Source organism: Ambystoma mexicanum, chromosome 2p (genome assembly GCF_040938575.1).
Source record: "Ambystoma mexicanum isolate Mex_15411 chromosome 2p, UKY_AmexF1_1, whole genome shotgun sequence".
Taxonomy (NCBI): domain Eukaryota; kingdom Metazoa; phylum Chordata; class Amphibia; order Caudata; family Ambystomatidae; genus Ambystoma; species Ambystoma mexicanum.
The window spans coordinates 335,669,923-335,688,980 of record NC_090923.1 but is presented as its reverse complement, the minus strand read 5'-3'; the positions used below and the strand labels follow the sequence as shown (position 1 = coordinate 335,688,980).

At 44.3% G+C, this 19,058-nt stretch overlaps 1 protein-coding gene across 3 annotated transcripts in view; it reads left to right on the top strand.

Moving 5' to 3' along the window:
- TASOR (transcription activation suppressor) overlaps positions 1-19,058 on the top strand; it is a 1,979,545-nt gene that overhangs the window by 301,108 nt on the left and 1,659,379 nt on the right. For all 3 annotated transcript variants that reach the window (XM_069643664.1, XM_069643665.1, XM_069643666.1), the window contains exon 8: positions 18,467-18,498. In XM_069643664.1, the coding sequence (XP_069499765.1) occupies positions 18,467-18,498 (32 nt within the window). The remainder of the gene's footprint in view (positions 1-18,466; positions 18,499-19,058) is intronic.

Below are 19,058 nucleotides of genomic sequence, written 5' to 3'. Positions count from 1 at the left end.
ACTGCCCGAGACCCTACAGGAGGTGATTATTATTCCGCTCCTTGAACCCAATAAACTGGGAACAGAATACGGGTCCTACAGACCCCTCTCACTACTCAATCAGGACAGTAAGATCCTGGCGGCAGTGATGGCTAACAGGTTAAGACCAGTTATAAGCAAACGTATACTCTCAGACCAAACGGGCTATGTTCCAAATAGGATTATAATAGGCAATTTGCAGAAACTCCATGTCATAGATCACACCCAGGGGGGCTTGCAAGAAGCGGCAATAATTTCACTCGACACAGTGAAAGCATTCGACTCCATTAAATGGCCCTGGCAGCGCTCGGTTCTGGAGGAATGCGCGGTTGGGCCCATATACCGGAGATGGGTGTGATTATTGTACAGTGAGCCGGTTGCATGAGTCAAAACGGGCTCCAGTATTTCAGAACAATGGTGGCGAAGTAAGGGCACCAGACAGGGATGCCCATTGTCCCCGATGCTTTTTATCCTAGTGTTGAAACTCTTATTTATTTATTTAATTATTTGTATTGCACCGTTAACTCGCGAGTTTCGGGGCGCAGAAACGTGGACACAAGACAACAGAAATGGACGGGACAGTTCCTGGAATCAATGATTTAGTGGGTCATGAAAGTGGTCAGTTGAAAAGATATGTTTTCACTAATTTACGAAAACGTAAGTAGTTAGATTCTTTCCTTATGTGGGCTGGCAGATTATTCCAGATGCCTGCTGTAATGACTGGGAAGGATTTTCCCAGTCCAGATTTAAGTTTGTGTGGCATCACTGCAATCCTATTTTGATCCGAGGATCTCAAGGCGCGACTTGGAACATAAGAACGTATTTTCGATTTTAGATAGCCTGGTGCCTTCCCGTGGATGCATCTGTGGGCTATTGTGTGAGCCTTGAAGTGGATTCTGCTCTCCACTTTGAGCCAATGTAGTTCCTTCCTAGATGCACTGATGTGGTCTGATTTAGATTTGCATTTGATTATCCGAACTGTGTTATTTTGGATAATCTGGAACGCTTGGATGTTTTTTTTGTTGGCTCCTAGCATGAGTGCGTTCCCATAATCCAAACGGGAAAGGATGGTTGCTCTGGCTACTGTGGCACAGTTGTTCTCCGTGAGATACGGTCTAATAGTTCTGAGGAGTCTCAAGTAGTAATTGCAGGTTTTTTTTATGTATTGAGTCTGGGCCTCTGCTCCTAAAGACGCTTCCATCATCATACCCAAAGTTTTTACTTTCTCGAGTACTTTGATGTTAGCATCCTTGATCTTGAAATTTGCATAGTCGTGGGGCAGTGATTTTCTGGCTTGGGCGGATCCGAAGATCATCAGCCCAGTTTTGCTGGCGTTCAAACACATCCAGTTGGTATCCATCCATTGTTCTATGATGTTATAGATACTACTTAGATTGTTATCGGTTTTATGGTCCCTGCTGAGTTCCAGTACCAGCTGCGTATCGTCCGCATAGTTGGTAAAGAATATATCAGCATGGTCTAAGATGTAGCATAAGTATCTAATGTAGAGGTTGAACAGCAAGGGGGACATGCTGGCTCCCTGGGGAACCCTGCAGAGGATCTTCCTTTCCATTGAGAATGTGTCTCCCCAATGGACTCTGGATGTTCTGCCTTTTAAAAAGGACATTATCCATGTTTTTGCCTCCTGTGAGCAGTTTGCTGTTTTGCCTAAGGCAGTTTCGAGCAGGTTATGATCCAGTAGATCAAAGGCAGCACTGAGGTCTAACAGGATGAGAAGTCCCGTTTTCCCCTTGTCTAAGATGCTAAGCATCTTTGTAAGTCGAGCATGGCTGATTCTGTGCTATGAGATGGTCTGAACCCTGATTGATGTGGGTGTAGCGCGTTAGAGGCCTCAATGTGTGCCTGTAGTTGTGCCGTGGCTACTTTGTCCATAATCTTTAGCAGGAAGTTACAGTTGGTTATTGGCCTAAGGTTGCATGGGTCTCTTGGATCCAGGCCCGGTTTTTTTATTAGTGGGGTAACTGACTTTTTTTTATAGCCTGGGGGACTAATTGATCCCTAAAGGAAGTGTTGATGATCTTAGCAAGTATTGGGGCGAAGATATCTGGGTTTTCTAAGATTATTTTGGCGGGTAAGTTGTTCTCCGCGCACGAGGTAGGTTTCATGGAGACGAGTGTTCTTTTCATCTCTTCTGTGGTGATAGGTGAAAAATGAAAGGGTTCTATGTTTTCAAGTGGTTCTTCAGCTGGCATTTTAATCATGGTGGATTTGTTTAGTTGTGATTTTATCTCTAGCCTTTTCTAATTTCTCAAAGAAAGCTTTTTGAGTATTGTCGCATTCCTGTTGGGATGGTATAAAAGGTGGCGATATAACTGAGGGTTTGTCTAGGGATTTCAAGATGTTAAAAAGTTTGCTTGAGGCATTTTCTGCTTCCAAAATGTGTTTGTTGAAATACTGTTTCTTGGCCCCTGTTATTTCTTTCTTGTATTTTGTTTCTATATTTTTCCATTTTTCCCTGTTTTCAGGTGATGGTTTTTTATTCCAGTTGTTTTCCATTTTTCTTTTGTCCCCTTTAAGCTCGAGTAGTTCTTTAGAAAACCATTCTTGCTTTGTATTCTTGGTTCTAAATGTTTTGGTCTGCAAGGGTGCGTTTTTCTCTACTAGCTTATTGAGATGGTCGACATCATAATTTCGCATGAGTCCTCTTCTTTAGAGATGGCGATGTAATCTTTTATGCATGATTCAAGTTGTTCTTTCTTGATGTTTTTAAAGTTCCTTTGCATAGCTTTTTTGGGGGGATTGGGATTAGTGGTGTATCTGAGGCAGCAGTATGGGGAGGTTGGAATCCGCACCAAGGGAGGGCAACACTTGATATCAATGTATGCTGACGATATGCTACTGTACCTGCAATACCCAGAAGAGAACCTACAATATATTCTAGAGGTAATTGCACGATACGCGAGGTTATCAGGTATAACAGTTAACCCACAAAAATCAAGTATATTCCCGCTGGGGAGGTATGTAGGAATGCCTAAACACAAACTGCTGGTACTACCCGTAATCTGGGAAACCGTGACGTTTAGATATCTGGGTATAGATGTATATCACAATCCCGAAGTAGAATACAGACCAAAAACAGAAAAGGAGTTGTCTAAAATAGAAAAAAGTATGGCATTTTGGGACAAACTACCATTGTCAATGATGGCGAGAGCAGCATTACTGAAGATGGTGGTGCTGCCCAGGCTATTACATTATTTTTCAAATATCCCACACGGAATACCCAAAAGGTTCTTCTCAAAACTACAGAGCATAATTCAAGGAATAGAATAGCATTGTGGAAGCTAAAAAAATCATATGAACAAGGAGCCAAATTCTGGAGTATACTATCTGGCTAGCCAGATCCCATATGTAGTGAGGTGGCTATCGAAAGAACAAACACTTGAGTCTAAGATGTTGAGTGCCGAGAGCACCCCTTATTTCTTGAATGAAAGAATGTGGTTCAGAGAGGGCAGGTTGTTGGGTCTAGGAAGGAAAACCTGGTGTAGAGCTTGTCAATTGATAAACAATCCACCCCTGTTGAAAGGGGCCCCTAGGGGCCCCTAGGGGACCCTGACGTCTATGGAAACAAGGCGAGTTACCACACACGATAGATACGCCAGACACAAGGTTGTATTCCCAAAGCTAGGGTTTATTGCAAAGCAAATGTCTCAGTTGGCCAACTCGGACTCACGCCCCGCAACGTGTATCTCTAGACCTCGAGGGACGCAAGAGAGTGAATTTCGTACATCAGTTACATATATACAAAATGCATATCAATCAGCTATGACATGTTTAACACTCCCCTTTATTGGGTTTCTTTGAGCTTGGTGTGATGATGGACATCTCTGATCACTATGACACCTTCAAACATCTATTCTAGTAACAATTTGCAATTTTTGAGTGCGAAGGCATCTTTCAGTTGTTGAATAGAACACAGTGCTTCTGTTCTTGGAAGCGAGCTACATACTGGGGGAGGGGGGGGGGAGAGTTGCATTCCGGACCTTGCTATCTATCATGTGCTATTTGCGTCCTGGGAGCCGACACGCTCTAGCGGGTTCAGCAAAGGGGGGCTGTAAGAAAAGCATAATTCCAGCCTTTAGCGGTATTATTCTAACATATTCTACCATATAACGAGACTGGCTGGCAGATGTGAAATGATTAAATGCCCTGCAGCTCTGCTTCAAGGCTACATTCGGGAGGGAGCCAGGCATTCTTTCTGGCGCTGCCTACGTTGGTGTTTCAGCAAACTCTTGTTATCCTCACGGCCCTGCGGCCTTGTCCTTTTCACATACAGACAACAATGTTTCACAGTCGAGCAGTGTAAGCGGAAAATATACTGCGAAGCAATAGGAACAGAAAGCAATGAGCAATGGTTAGAAAACAAAATGGCGATTCTTGTTACATCAAAATGACCGTTCATTGACAAACTCGAAAACCTATATTTTGTTATATCGTGCATGAGACGGTTGGCCCACGGCCGCCAAAATGCGTTTCCGGTCTCAAAGTAGAGGTATCCGTATTTCTAGACTGACAGTGTTCCCCGCAGATACCACTGGTATCGCTGGAAGGCGTAGATGAACAGCTTAGGCTGGCCCCTACAGCCAGATGCTGCAATAGAAACATTTTATGATGTGTCTGAGGGAGGACATGAGGTCTCCCGTATATGAGTTGTTGTCTAAAATAGGGAAAAATATTGTCCAAATGAGATTAAACTGGGAGGAGGATGTCGGAGAACCAATGGAAGATGGGCTGTGGAGCAGAGCGCAAGGGTACCATAAAAAGGTATCGCGAAATGTGCGATTGCAACAGATTCAGTTATACGTAGCCCACAGAGCATACATGACCCCTAGGAAAATAGCTAAGTTCAACCACACAGGTATACAGGCATGTCCGAAATGTGGGGAACTGGATACAGGAATGGTAAATGTTTTGGCCATGCCGGGAAATAGGTAGATTTTGGGAGGAAGTGTCCCAAATCATGGCAGAAGCGGAGATTAACCTGGACGTGAGCAACCCCTGGGCATGCCTTTTTGGGGGGTGCCCGAAGCCTTGTAGAGTTAAGCATGTAAGCAAACTAAAAGACCTAGCATATATATTGGCCAAACACAGAATAGCAATGAGCTGGAAAGCGCGTGTGAGACAGTCGGCACATGTGTTGTGGTAATACTTAAAGAAATGGGCGAATGCGGAAACAAGGGTATGGCAAGAGACGAAAGGAGGGGAGGGGGAAGTAGTGGATGAAGCATTGGACGCCTGGAGACAATTGGTAGCTGAGCTATCCATATCAGACTGGGATAGTCTGGGGAGCGATAGTCCTGTAGGCGAGACGTAATGGTGGACAGAGCTAAGAGGGGAGAGAAGTGGAATGGCGCAGTATGATGGAGGCCGGGTGGAGGGGGGAGTTGCAGGTTTGGAAAGGAGTAAAACAAAACTACGTGCAAGTTATCTTGTACAATGGTTATTACGCTGTATGGTTATATGTTGGAAAACTAATAAAAACTGTTTAAAGCAAAAGTAGTAGGAGCAGTTGAAGTCGGGAAAAGTGAATCATCCTGCAACCGCAGTTTTCCTGGAGCCTATGAGTGATGCTCAGCATTGAGGTTCACTCAGCAAGCCTTGCCGGTAACTGTTACCCGCTCAGATGCAACTTGCGGAAGTTCAAAAGCGAAGAGCAATAGTGCTTGCGTAAGAAGAAAAGCCCATTTCCATTGTCGAGTAATGTACTGTTGCCGGAGTGGTCGCGTGTCTCTCATTAAAGGGGAACACCTGTTGCAAACAATTCCAAAAACATAAAGTTGACTTCCACAAGTGTCGCAAGAAATGCAACATCAAAGGAAGGTTGTGTGTGGCCAACTGTAATTCCTTTAAAGAAGTCTGAAACTGTGATATTGAACAGGAATACAATCGCTGGTATCTATATGAAAGAGTAGTTGCGTGTAGTTAAAACGGTTTATCCTTTGAAGACCACCTTGTAAAATTGAGAACATTTATTCTTTAAGTTCAGGAGTTGTATTGACTAGAAGAACAAGCATTACCTAAACAAGAGGCAAACTTTTTCCATAGTGAAACCAGTCCCATTAAGAACTATCCATGTCTTCTGATACAAGTGTGACATAGTTACTTGAAGCTGGAGGAGTGGCAATACAGCTTCAGGGTAATTACTGGAACCAAGAAGGTTTGTCCAAAGCTGGGTGCGTAAAGGTCATGCAGAAAAACATAATCTTTAATGCTAAAGACTGGTGACATTGAGAGAAAGTCTGTATTGTAGGTTATACTTGTGGCAGTAAGGCAGACCGAAGAGTCAAAAGTGGTTGCCCTTTTCTTGGAGTATAGGAAAGAGTCCCTTGCCTACCTTAGAGGTTGAAGAGTCTTGCCTGTATATACCTAATCATTTTGAAGTACAATATTGTGTATGAAGAAGCAGACGTACCTGGACTGTGTTGGTGTATAGACGGTCAGTGGATGTTACTTTGTAATTGTTGTTTGAAATAGTATTATACTGTGGAACAAAGGAAACTGCTTCTACAGTATTAGAAGGGTGGTTGTTAAGAGGAAAGCAACAACCCAAGAAGAATCATCCTGACAATTATACCAAATATACCGCAGAGGTAGAAGTTATCCTTATCTTTGAACTGTGACTATTAATCTTGGTAAAGACATCCAGGATTACCAATGGTACTATTTTCTTGGCTGAACTTTGAAGGGGATCTTTTCAACTGGAAGCTGAAGAATTGTTACCAGTGGATTTTTGTTTGAACTTTTGTATGTTGATTTGGAACACATAAGAACTAGTTTAAGTCTCGTCTTTTCCTTTGAACATTTGGAGAATTAAGTTTGAAAACCCTGGAAAGGGATTTAACCAGGACAGGTAAAGATCATCCAAAATACTTTTCATCCTTTTATGGTCAAGATTTCTTTGAATGTTTTGTTGTATGTGCGGGCCAGTTTGCTTATGATAGAGGTTTTCCCTTAGCCTTTCGACCAGTACGATTGAGAAAAACAGTGGTCCGCCTCGCATTACTGAAACCTCGCAACATGCATATTTAATAAATATTGTCTCTTCTTTACAGCGGTCCTCCATGACCAGACCCCTTCCTCGCATGCGCACCTTTTTTTATATTTCATTAAGCGATTTTGGCATTTGTCTTTCTATGCGCGTGCAAATCTAACATGTTTCAATTTGAACACAAATAACACATATCCCATTCACATTTAACTACACTGGATACATATTAAATTGCAACATCACACTCATTTTGCAGCACTCCCAGTCACAAATACGGCGCACGCAACATGAAGCCCCCTTCATCATTTGGACCTTTCCTGACCACCCCAACAACTACGACTGGAAGAATTGTAATCCCTGTGTACGGTGATAGTCCCTGGAATGCCGCTTCCTCCATCCCGTGATGTGTCCTATGGAGGCCTGCATAGTTGGATTCTGAATTCCTTCACCGACAGGATTTGCATCTTGCGTTATCAGCCGACAGGAAGACTCCTGGGCACATCACTGGAACCAACAGCGGAAAATCTAGCCCCCAGATGATCCAGAAGGACATCTGTAAAAATCGGAGTCCGGGAGTTAAGCAAGCATCAGTGTGCCTGCCCCGCATGTTCTCCATAGGAACATTTGGAACAAATCTCGTCTCCTGTCACTATTCCACTCACCTTTGGTTGTTGAACTTGGATCGGAAAGGAGAACACTTACCTTTGGTAAATAGTTGAATAACGTTGAAATAGTTTGAAACTGTCTCCACCACAAGCCTATTGAATCCTTTCTGTAGAGAACTCCGACTTGCGGGAAACACTGTGTTGATCCCTGTGGCTTTTTGGCACATAGACCCATAGATTGTATGGTTTGGACTTCTCAATTTAGGGTATTGCTCTTGTGATTAGGTTTCCATCATTTACTGCATCTAATGTACGTTTTGCTCCATTAAGTTATCTAATGTTTATTAAGTGAACCTACTGGTGATTTTATGTTATGATAGGCCATTTGTAACCTGCCTATACACAAGTGTTTCAAGGCGCGACAAGCTAAGGAAGAGGGAACGGAGGGAGTACAGAGACAACGATCTTACTAGGCCAAGCGACATTGGGATCGCTCAAGTGCAGGGAAAGGTCGAAGGGGACAAGTGCCATGGGGAAAGGTGAGGGGGCAGTGCTGTACATGGGATCAAAATAATAACCAGAAGTGTGGCCAGCAGGTGGCAGGTGCAAGGGTAATTGCAGACAGCAGGTGTCCAAAAGTGCAGGTAGGGGGACTGTAGGGTTACAGGTACAGACCTAAATGCAAGGGTTTTCGGGAGGCAGTGCAGGTGTGCAACTGGGCGGGCAGGGACCTGGGCCCGAAATCAGAGGGTAGCCAGGTGACCAGTGCAGTATCAGACATAAAATCAGCACGGGAGAGGACGAGAGAAGGCAGAAGCAAAGAGGAAGGTCTTGAGGTGCTTCCGGAACCGGAGATGGTTCTCCTCACGTTTCAGAGAGGCAGGGAGGTTGTTCCAATAGGTGGCCCCAGCCGAAGAAAGAGTTCTACCACCAACTCGTTGCTTGGAGAAGCGACTGACCCTGAGCGAGTTGGAGGTGGAGTAGCAAAGATAGTTGTATTATAGAGTTGTGCGTGATAACGCTACCTGTTAGAGTAAGTTCCCAGTGTGTTCATTATGCCTAAAATAAGTAAATGGATTTTCGATAACTGTCTGAATTGAATTATTGTGGACTGTACTGTGTGGACTCATTGAGGGCCCTCGACCCCACTCACTCTCCTGAAACTAACCCTTGAGCACTCTCCACACTACCTTGATTGGGTTTTTGCTAACCTCTGAGCTCCTGGTTCATCTAGGGTAGCCTCCTAAAATCTGTCCACCAGGCCAGATTCTAGAAATCCATCTTAACTGGGGCATACACTAGTACTACTCTATCAATGCGCAAAGATGAATATCTAAGGAAATTGTGTGCAGAAAAGGTTTCACCTTCCTCCGATATAAAAGCGGAAACTAATAAATCACCAGGAAGCAGGGAAACACGCTTTAATTGTTGCTAGTGGTGTAGAAGATGCTAGTGCGTTGTCTAGCAGTATGTCATGATCTCTGCTTCCAAAAGATCAGGACTTGCCCGACTCCCTTGGAAGCAGACCCATAACCCCGGTACCGAGTGCCAGCCAGTCCCAATTGGGACCTTTTGGACCCTGTCCTGGCGCCAGTGGCACCAGGCTCATAAAGATGCCCAGTCCCAGCGCTGGAAGCGCCGGGCTCATAATGCTTGGGTGGACTTACCTGCAGCAGACCATGCTGCTTACTTACCGCCAGTTGAACCCCTGATCCTCTTCTGTTTGGGACTACTTTTCCTGTTGGGTGGGGCAGGAGCCACTCCCTAGGTTCAGAACACTGGAACTCTTATGAAAAGCAGGAACTCTTTTCTTACCTAGGCGTGGCTATGGAAGGAGACACCTAAGCACTACAGGAGGCTATTTAAACCACACCCGATGGATGAATCTTGCTTTGCGTTATTCTGCATTCTCTGCAGCAGAACGCTCATCGTGTCTTCTGCTTCTGATCCTGGGCCTAAGGGAACAAAGGCTTACCATCCTGGAATCCAGTCTTCAGCAGCACCTGTAAAGACGAAGAAAGAACAGGTTAGCACTACGGTCTTCAGTGGCAGCGCATCTCTTACCTGGTCCATCGGCTGTCACCAACGCCTCGCGCTGCATTCCGGCATCTGAAAGACAAAGGCTTACCTACTCTTCGCATGCTCCGGAGGTCTTCGCACTGCATTCCGGCATCTGAAAGACAAAAGAAGGTGCGTTTAAAGACATTGGGCAACTTTATTACTCACGTGCCATTACTCCTTCCCACGCCGAATCCAGTAGGTATTCCAGCACCCTTCAGCTTCTCTAAAGCTCCGAACTTGTACCTGCAAGATAAAAGGGACAGTTAGTGCGCATCGTGAAGCAGGCTACAAGCACTTACTTACGTGCTTCCAGGCGCTTCTATTCCTCACGCGGGTTCGATCCTCAACTCTCATCAGCCCGCCATCCGCCTTCGCCGGAACCCTGCAAAACAAGAGATATCATTACAAAAGACTTAAGACATTTGAAGTGCCCAGAACTTACCGTTCGTGCAGTTAACGACGGACAGCAGTCCTCTGAGGTCAAGAGGCCTGCACCCTTATCCAGTGAAGAAACTGGTTACGGCACCCTGCCCCGAGGCAGATGGAGAACTCGGCGTTCACTTACCTAAGACATCTTACTCTTCGAGTCAGACATACAGTGCACAGAGGTCCAGCCCAAAGAGCCAACCCTGTGTTACACATCACCTTTGAAGATACGGCATTCACCCAGTCAAGACCGGCGCCTCTGCGGGAATCAGGTGAGCGTTACACAGTAGTAATGCTCTTGTTGTTCTTGATACCACATATTGCACAAGTGTGGTAATAATAGAGAACAGCATTCTTCTCATAACTCTTGTGGGCTCTGGCACATAATAAAAGTACAAATAAATAAATTTCCACATCTGAAGCTACTTTTAATTTGAGAAGGGAGGAGCTAAGGTTCAAGGCAATGGAGCTCAAATACAACATTACAAAGATGGAGTCAGAGAATTCTGAGAAAGAGAAGGAAGAGTCCACACAATGTAACACCCAATAATTCAATTTAGTCCGGTGTGTATAAAAATGCAGTATTTATTCTAGGCATTTAACTCAACTAATGAAACCAGCAGGTCATAAGTTTTATATAGTCCCCATAGGTTTTTCAAATGCAGTCAATGACTTAAATCAACAAAGGATTTGAGTAAAGTGATTCAGTATACATGGAACCAAGTCACAAGGGATAATCCCCAACTTCAGCAACCCAGTCCCTTAGAAGAATGGTGCCTTGTGCCCAAAAGTCATAGAAACCACAATGCGCCCGTCCCCCAAATGTATCTGTAGCAGGTAAGTTACATGTGTAGTTGTCAATTGTGTTATCATTCAGATTGTACTACTAAAAGTAGTCTTCACCTGTTCTCAATGGTATCCTATGGAGGATATGGGGAGAACAATGCTTTACGTTTACTTACCCCCCTGACTCCTATTTTCCCAGATGACTTGACGGGTTAACTGGAGGTCGGATTTCCCACTGTTGTTCCAGTGAGAGGTGCCCAGGAGGTGCGGGTGCAAGGATTCTTCCAGTCAGGTCAAGCAGTAGAGTGCAACCCTTGGCAGTGGAGAATTGCAAGGATCACCGATGCAGCTCTCTTCAGGACACTACACAGGTTGGGGAAAGGCGAGTTCCAGTGACGGCCACCATACACAGATAGCAGGTGTTCTTCCAGTTGCAGTTGTAGAAGTCCTTTCAGGACAGGATCCCGTGAGGCTGCTATGCTGAAATCCGGCAGGAAAGCGACATGCTGCCGACCACCACAGCTCCGGCTGCAAATGCGGAAAGGTGATGGGTCTGCCCAGGAAGACCACTGGATAGCTGAACAGTCCACTGGGTGGTCCAGGGCACTTCCGAAGGTTCAGGATGGCTGGATCCTCGAACATGTTGAGACTAGTTTGTCCCACCAGACCAGGGGGTTGAAGCACTGCACAGGGCCTTCACAGATCAGATAGTCCAACAGGTCTTCAAGAAGCCAGGTGCAGGATGCCTGCCATGCCTCGTTGGGAGTCTGCTTCGGATCTTCAGCCGGCTGTTCTATAAGGGATTCTTGGCTCCAATGCTGATCTGAAGAAATGGCTCCAGGGGTCCACTTCTTATGCAAAATCGAACCTGGGAGCAAGTCCAAGCCCACCAATGATTGGGATTGTTAATACTGTTTTTCTGAAGTCAAACTAAGGGCCTAGTAAAAACCATTCAACTGAGGCAGTACAAGACTCCACTCTTGGTACAAGGCTGTACCACCTGAATTCAGAGTAGCGTAGCCGGAGCAGCCAGACTTATTTTAGGAGGGAGAGAGGGCTGTAGAATCAGTACAATGAAATTGTGATACAAATAGGCCAAATAAACGCTATGTACTGTACAAATAAATGGTTTATTTAAATACAAGTAGGCCTAGAAAAATCTTGGGGGAAATAAGTACCATCACAGATCATATAAACACATTATAGAAAAAAACAACCCTATGCTTGAAGGTACACAGACCAAAGCAAATAACCTATTTTGCAACACCTAACTGAAATTCTTGGGAAGTCAAACCAATAGTTACTTTTAGATTACTTTCAGTAATACCAGGGTAGTAGACACTATCAGTTGTACCACGACGCTCAGCAAGAAATCAGAGTAATATCAACTGGACAAAATACTTTTCTGATCTAGTGAAACACAGATTCTAGCAACAGTATAAACCTATAACTCTGATTCAGGATAAGTTATTCTAAGGGAGTTGGACCTTGGGGTGTAATATTCAATTACAGTTGCTTTACAATACACAGAATAAGGAAAGCAATAACTCTTAACTTATTTTAGGATAACGCCGTTCTACTCAAGGTAAGTAAACCTATACACTTTTTAGAGGAGATATAAAGAACTTAAAGGCAGGTAAAAACCCAAGACACTTTTTTCGTCTGTCTACAACAGGCCAGGGAAAGCAAAACCCAGTGTTTTATGAATGACTCAGTTGTTCTAGGTAGGTAATACCTAATACAGACTTATTCTGGACAGGGTCACGGCAAGTTGGGGGGAAGCAAGACCCAGTAGGGAAACTTGCACACTAAATAATTGCACACTAAATAATTAAGTGAAGCCAACATTACTTTTGGCGAAGAGACACAACCAATTCACAGGGGAGTTAAATAACCTTAGATCTACTTTTCAGAATGGCAGAACATTTCTAAGGTAAGTAATAACTTTTGTAACTGTTCACTCCGAGTTACAGTTACCAACTAGCTCTTTTACAACTAAGTGTCTACACTTAGTCTCTTTTCTATGCAAAAGGCCCAATCCTTTAAAAGCCTTTCCCTTATTCCTGGTGCATGAGTGTGCTCAGTGGTAGAAGGGTGTCACTAGGGTCTAGTATCCAACAGGCAGTGTCAGGATTCTTAAGTAGCAAAAGTCAGAGTATCTAAGGAAGACTGTTAAAACAAGTGCGTACTTTAATTTAGAGTTAGTTTCCAGGGGCTTCATAGAAGACACCCTAGGAGGATTCCAGCAGTGAGCCTAGGTGAACTGGACGAGAGGCCTCCCAATCACAAAAAATACTCAAACTACACAGGAATCATAAGAGACTTAAGGTAAGTAAATACCCAAGCTACCACAGTACATCAGTACAGAAGATGATTTTGCAGCAGTACGACTTCAGGATCTGCAGCCAAAAACCTGGTCGTTGAATTCCTTCTTTAAGAAGACAGGACACTGGAAGGACCTTTGCAGCATGGATCATGGGGAAGACTCTAGGCTAGGTTTTCCTTGTGGCTGGAAGAGGGTCTGTGGATTTGCTGCCTTTTTTCAGGAGCACAGAAGAAGACAGAATATCGCTGGTATGATTGTTGCCGTTGGCAAGGTCCAGGACTCTGGTGAGGGGACTTTTCAGACTGGAATTGGGCCTCTGGAAATCCAGCAGGATGCCCACAAAGCTTCAGTGAGATTCGGAATTCAAAAGACTGTGCACCGCACAATGGCTCGAGGTTCCAGGTTATTGGGGTATTGCAGCCCTGCAAGGTCGCAGCAAGGCATGGGATGGCTCATAATGCAGCTCTTCTTGAGTCTAGTGAGCATCACCAGGCTCTGGGTCAGGACTGTCATTTTCGGAGTCCCCAGGTCGATTGGAAGGAAGGGTAACAGGCTCTCTGGTAGCTGGAATTCGTTTCAGCCGCAATTTCCTAATCCTCCTCTTCGGTTTTGGTTCCAGTGGTCGACTTCCTATTCAGCCTCCATGTTCTGACTTTTATGCAGGGACCCAGTGTTGGGAAGAAACCAGGGTCCTCCCGAACCCCCAAGCGCTTTAGAATTAGGCAAGACCGTTTTAAGGCAATATAATGGACTAGGGGGGAGGAGGGGCACTGGGAAGGCTCTCTCATGCAAACATAATCACATACACAGTCATAAGCAAGCACTGAAGAAGGTAGTTATTGTCTAAATATAAGGCACAATTAACTATTAGCTGGATAGATTTGTAATGTCAGATCCTAGGCATTGCAAAACCTTAGTGCTGTATATGAGTCAAACACCCCCTCCTTCCCAGAAGATATGCAGCCTGTGGGATCTAAAATTGACCACAGGCTCTTAAGTGTGCGGTGTTCGTCACCATAGCCAGCACGTACTGACTCACCAGATGTCCTGTCCATCAAGGGTCCATGCGTGTTAAAAATAGGACTTGCATGTTTTTTCTACGGCAGAATGGGTTAAATTATAAGTAAGTGTGGAGGAAACTACAGGATCCAGATCACGTTGGCAGGAGGAGTGAAATATGGATAGAATGAATGAAAATTGTACATAAAATAATTTCGTTTTTCCTTGGGCTAGGCCTTGCGGTTTGTAAATGTCTGCAGAGATGCAGTGTGTTTTTGCATAGTTAGCAAAATGGAGGAAAGCATGCTCTGACAAAACCGCTGACAACGAAGAAAGAAGGCTTTTGGAGCGTCCCTATTATGGAAAAGACGGATTGTGATGAAGCCATGACCCAGATCCAGTGACACCACCAAAGCAAGCCACGCCTATATAAACCCCTGTCTGAAATCACTTTGGCAGGAAGGAACCGGACAGAAGATGACTGTTCAGGCAGAAGAGTCCTTTGCTACCATCCTCATTTCGTAAGATTAAACTTGTTATCCTTACAAAATCTCTGTTTTGCCTTATTTCCTTAGAGGGGTGTATTCATGCTGGTGTAAGCGTAATTAAGGACACCCTTACACCAGCCAATCACAGCCTATCAACATTCAAACTTGAGAGGTTGGCAATCCTTACAGGACAGCCAGCCTTCCAGTTTGAACCAGAATCTCGTACTCCGGCTTGATGACAAAGGGCTTCAGAGTTTTGTACTCCTCCCTCGCTTCTTGCTTTCACAGACACTCTGGACTCTGGGTGTGGAGTCCACAGGGCTCAGCCAAAGATATAAATCGCACCAAAGGACAAGGAACACTAAAATGGCGTTAAAACACAGCGCAGGCCATTTTGGTAAAATGATCACCCTTTACCGGGGCTGTGCAAATAGCTTGTGGTAAAGGTGCACCGAATTAATAAAAAGGTTCACTGCCACCAGCCATTAAAGGTACGTTTGTCCGTGTAACATCAATGTTATATTTAAAATGGGAAAGGGGAGACGGTATCGTCCAAGCACTCCTCATAAGGTGGGGGGATTCTGGTCTCGCTTAATAAAATGTAAAAAGGGATCCAAAGATCCTTTCTACCCTTGGGAACTGTAGTTCTCACAAGGTTAATCAGAGAAAGTTAAAAGGGAGCCCCTAGGGCAACCCATCAACAATAGGCACTTATTGCCAACAAGACACCCATAAAAAGAATAAAAGATTCTGTGAGTGTGGGAAAAGGTTCTCACTGACAGAGGTATAAGGAAAAATAATGTATTTATTTCACTTCTTATAACGTGCCACATGACCATGGGCCTCAGGACGCGCAAGTAACAAGACAAAACGAACAAAGATCTCAGAGCTAAAGGCGAGTAGACCGGGAGAGGGGCCATAGAAGGGAGGAGCCTATTCATGGCCTGTTAAACAAGTAGGTTTTGAATATCAGCAGGTAGTTACAGGCTCTGATCAGTAATGGAAGGGCATTCCAAGCTTTAGGTGCCTGTACTGGAAAGCCAGTGCCTCCACATTTAGACAACAGGAAGCAAGGCGGTTTGAATTTGTAGTTGTCACTGGAGTGGAGGGATTGTAATGGTCGATCAACCGTAAACCGTTCTGAGAGATGAGTGGGGGCAATCGAGGTTCAGTGGCATAGTCTTGTGCAGTATCCTGTGCTTTGACAGGCAGCCAGTGCAGAGCCCTCCTGGAATCAGAGATGTGAACCTGTTTACGGGGACAAAAGACTGCATGCACTGCATAGTTCTGTGTGGTCTGGAAGGCTACCAGGTTTGTGTTCTCCCACTCAGGAGACTATTACAATAGTCAAGTCTTGAGTTGACTAAGGCAGATGCTAAGGTGGATCTATTGTTGAGTGAGATTTAGGGCCTGATTTAGCAGAGTAGCCTGACCATGTAGCCACATGATGAGCATGTGTGTGACACAAGAGTTGTCATGTTAGGTTCTTCATCTAGGTGGATTCCTAAGGTTTTGACACAATTTGGGACCTTAATATGATTGTTTCAATATTGAAATTTGTGTGTGATGTATCAGGTTTCTTACGTATCTGGCTAATAGCTACAATAGAAAGCTCTGTCTTGGTGTCATTCAAAGCCAAGGAGTTTGAGACATCCACGTTTGTATTGCGGCATTGACACTATTCAGGATGTCAGAGTCCTTCTCATGATTGCCTACAAGTTCAAATACCACCCGAGTGTCATCAGCATAGTTGGTGTACTTGACACCCAGGTAGTCCAGTAGGTCAAGCAGTGGCCGAATATATAAAAAGAGATGGCTAAATGCAGAATCCCTGTGGGACTCCGCATTAACGACATCTGGAGATGATTGGACATTGTCCACTGTCACTCATGAAAGTCGAGGACCGAGGAAGTAGATTATTCTGACGCCTTGGTCGAATAGCCTGCTTTATTCTTCAACCGATCGACAAGAATGGAATGATCGACCAAGTCAAACGCCGCGGAAGGATCCAGCAGCATCAGTAATGCTGGGCTCCCACGTTCAATTATGCCAGTCAGAGTTGTTATGAGGTCCAATAGGGCTGTTTACGTCCCGTGCCTTGCTCTGAATCCGGACTGAGTGCTCAAGATGTTTGTTTCAAGAAAATCCTGAAACTGTGAGTAGGGCACCTTGTCCAGGATTTTGAGCAAGAAAGGTACGTTGGTTATGGGACGATAGGTCTTTGCTATGGAGGGATCCACACACATTTTCTTCAGTAAGGCGGTGGCCCACACCTCCTTAAGCAAAGGTGGAATTATGCCCTCACTAAATGAGAGATTGACCATTTTAGTGATCCAGGGTGTCAAGAAAGGAAATGGCTCCTTGAGGATGGTGGCTGCGCAAATGTCTCCCTAACATGCCATGGGTTTAAGATTAGTGACTATTTTAAAGATTTCTGCGTCCGTACATTGTTTGAAGCTAAATTCTGGTATCTGGGGCCTGGTATTAATGATGTTAGGAGGAGGCCTATCATCTGATTTGATGTTCTGCTTCAGTTGCTGTATTTTCTCCTGATGACCAAAAATGTTACTGGGAAAATGTGTCTTGGATCATTTGGTACCAGGCTGAGTCTTGAGTGATAACCTGTTTATTGAAAAGTTTTCCTTCAATTTCCTTCAAAACTCTGAATAGCTCACTAGAGCTAGATTTAGCATTCCTAATCCTAGTTATAATATTTCGATTTTGCCTCAGTAATGGTTGCTTTGAAGTTCCACCTGGAAAATCAAAATGTTCTGGGGTTGCCACAGGTCAAGAAGATTTATCATTACCATGGAAATCTTACCTAGCCGGGATCTGCCCCATTCCAACAGCCAGTAGGTGTCCAATCAGGGGCAACTATTGGTTTCACGCATGCCCCTCACCCAGACCTTATGGCACCCCAAATGTGGAGTGGGACCAAACAACCCCGCCCCCCCCCCCCGCTTCTGCTGGGCCGTACACACAATGAAATCACTAACCTGCGATATCTGAAGCTTTCCTGGGCAAGTGCATGACCTTATATGGGATTTTCTGACCTGGCAAAGCAGGATGAAGGCCGAAGTACAATATGGCTAAAGAACAAGCAAAAATCTCATGGCATGACCATTTCAGGGCATTAGCCACGTTTAGCAGCCATACTAGGTAAACACGAATGTGCACACTAGAAATGACACACATGATAAAAATATAATTGCTACCACCAGCTTGTCTTTGGGCATATATACAAAAGTAACCAAACATCCCAAGTGTAAAAGGCTTGGGCGATAAAGTATCTCCATTGCTCTGCGTTGTAAGGTGCTATGTCCATTGTTAAAAAGCTACAAAAATGTAAATGATAAAAGGGAAACATAGTTTCCCAGTACTAATAGTCTGAAGGACGGATCAGTTTCCCCATATCAAATGAACAAAAGTCAGAGAAAATGAAGCTGAAGGCTTTCCTTCCCCTCAAAGTCAGAACAGGTTAAAAAAGGAAAAAAGAGTGCAGGTCCATAGAAACTATGGCGGGAAGGTTGCTAAAAGAGATCTTTCCTAAATGTTAACTGTATTTGAGTATACTTGTGAGGTACAAGAATTGACATAATTGCTTGGCTTCTCAGAAGACGTTCCCTGAATAGCTGCTGTTTTTTCTTGCTTTGCAATGGGTGAAGAGGAAGCCCTTGTGGTTGTGTGCTGTAAAGAAACTTTGAGGGAGTCTGTAACACATATGCTCATATACTCTGTTTCTGTTTTTCAGATCAAGCAGCCTTAATGCGGAACGGAATATGGGTAAGCAATATCCATTTTGTGCTTTTGTTGCTTAAGTTTGCAAAGATTTTTAAACGGCGGTTTGTTCTTATGAACGCATTGTCCTGTTCATAAGGATTCTCTAGATAACTTTCATGGTTACATGTTAGCCCTGCGTTTTGTGTCCTCTTCATCTCATTTTCTGTGCTGTATCTCTCTTGAACATCTTTCATTACCCTCCATCACTCTTCGGTTCCGTTCCTTTGACACTGTTTTTATCCGCTCATGTCTTGCAGACTTGCCGCAGTAATTTCACAAGAGGGAGGAAGGATAGCTCAGGGGTAACCCGTTTGTCTTGGAAGCAAGACAACGCGGCGCAACACAGGTTCGAATCCCGATGCTTAGAAACCACTCGCTGGTATTAAGCGCGTTATAAATGAACAACAAAATAACTTTTAAAAATTAAAAAAGGTTTCCCCTGTTATTCCCCCCAACTAAGCTGAGAAGTTTCTACCTGCAACTGTGCTGTAGCACGTTTGAATATCTTGAACATCTTTAATTAATGCGTGACGCTGTTTTTTATCAGATCGTGTCTTGCAGAG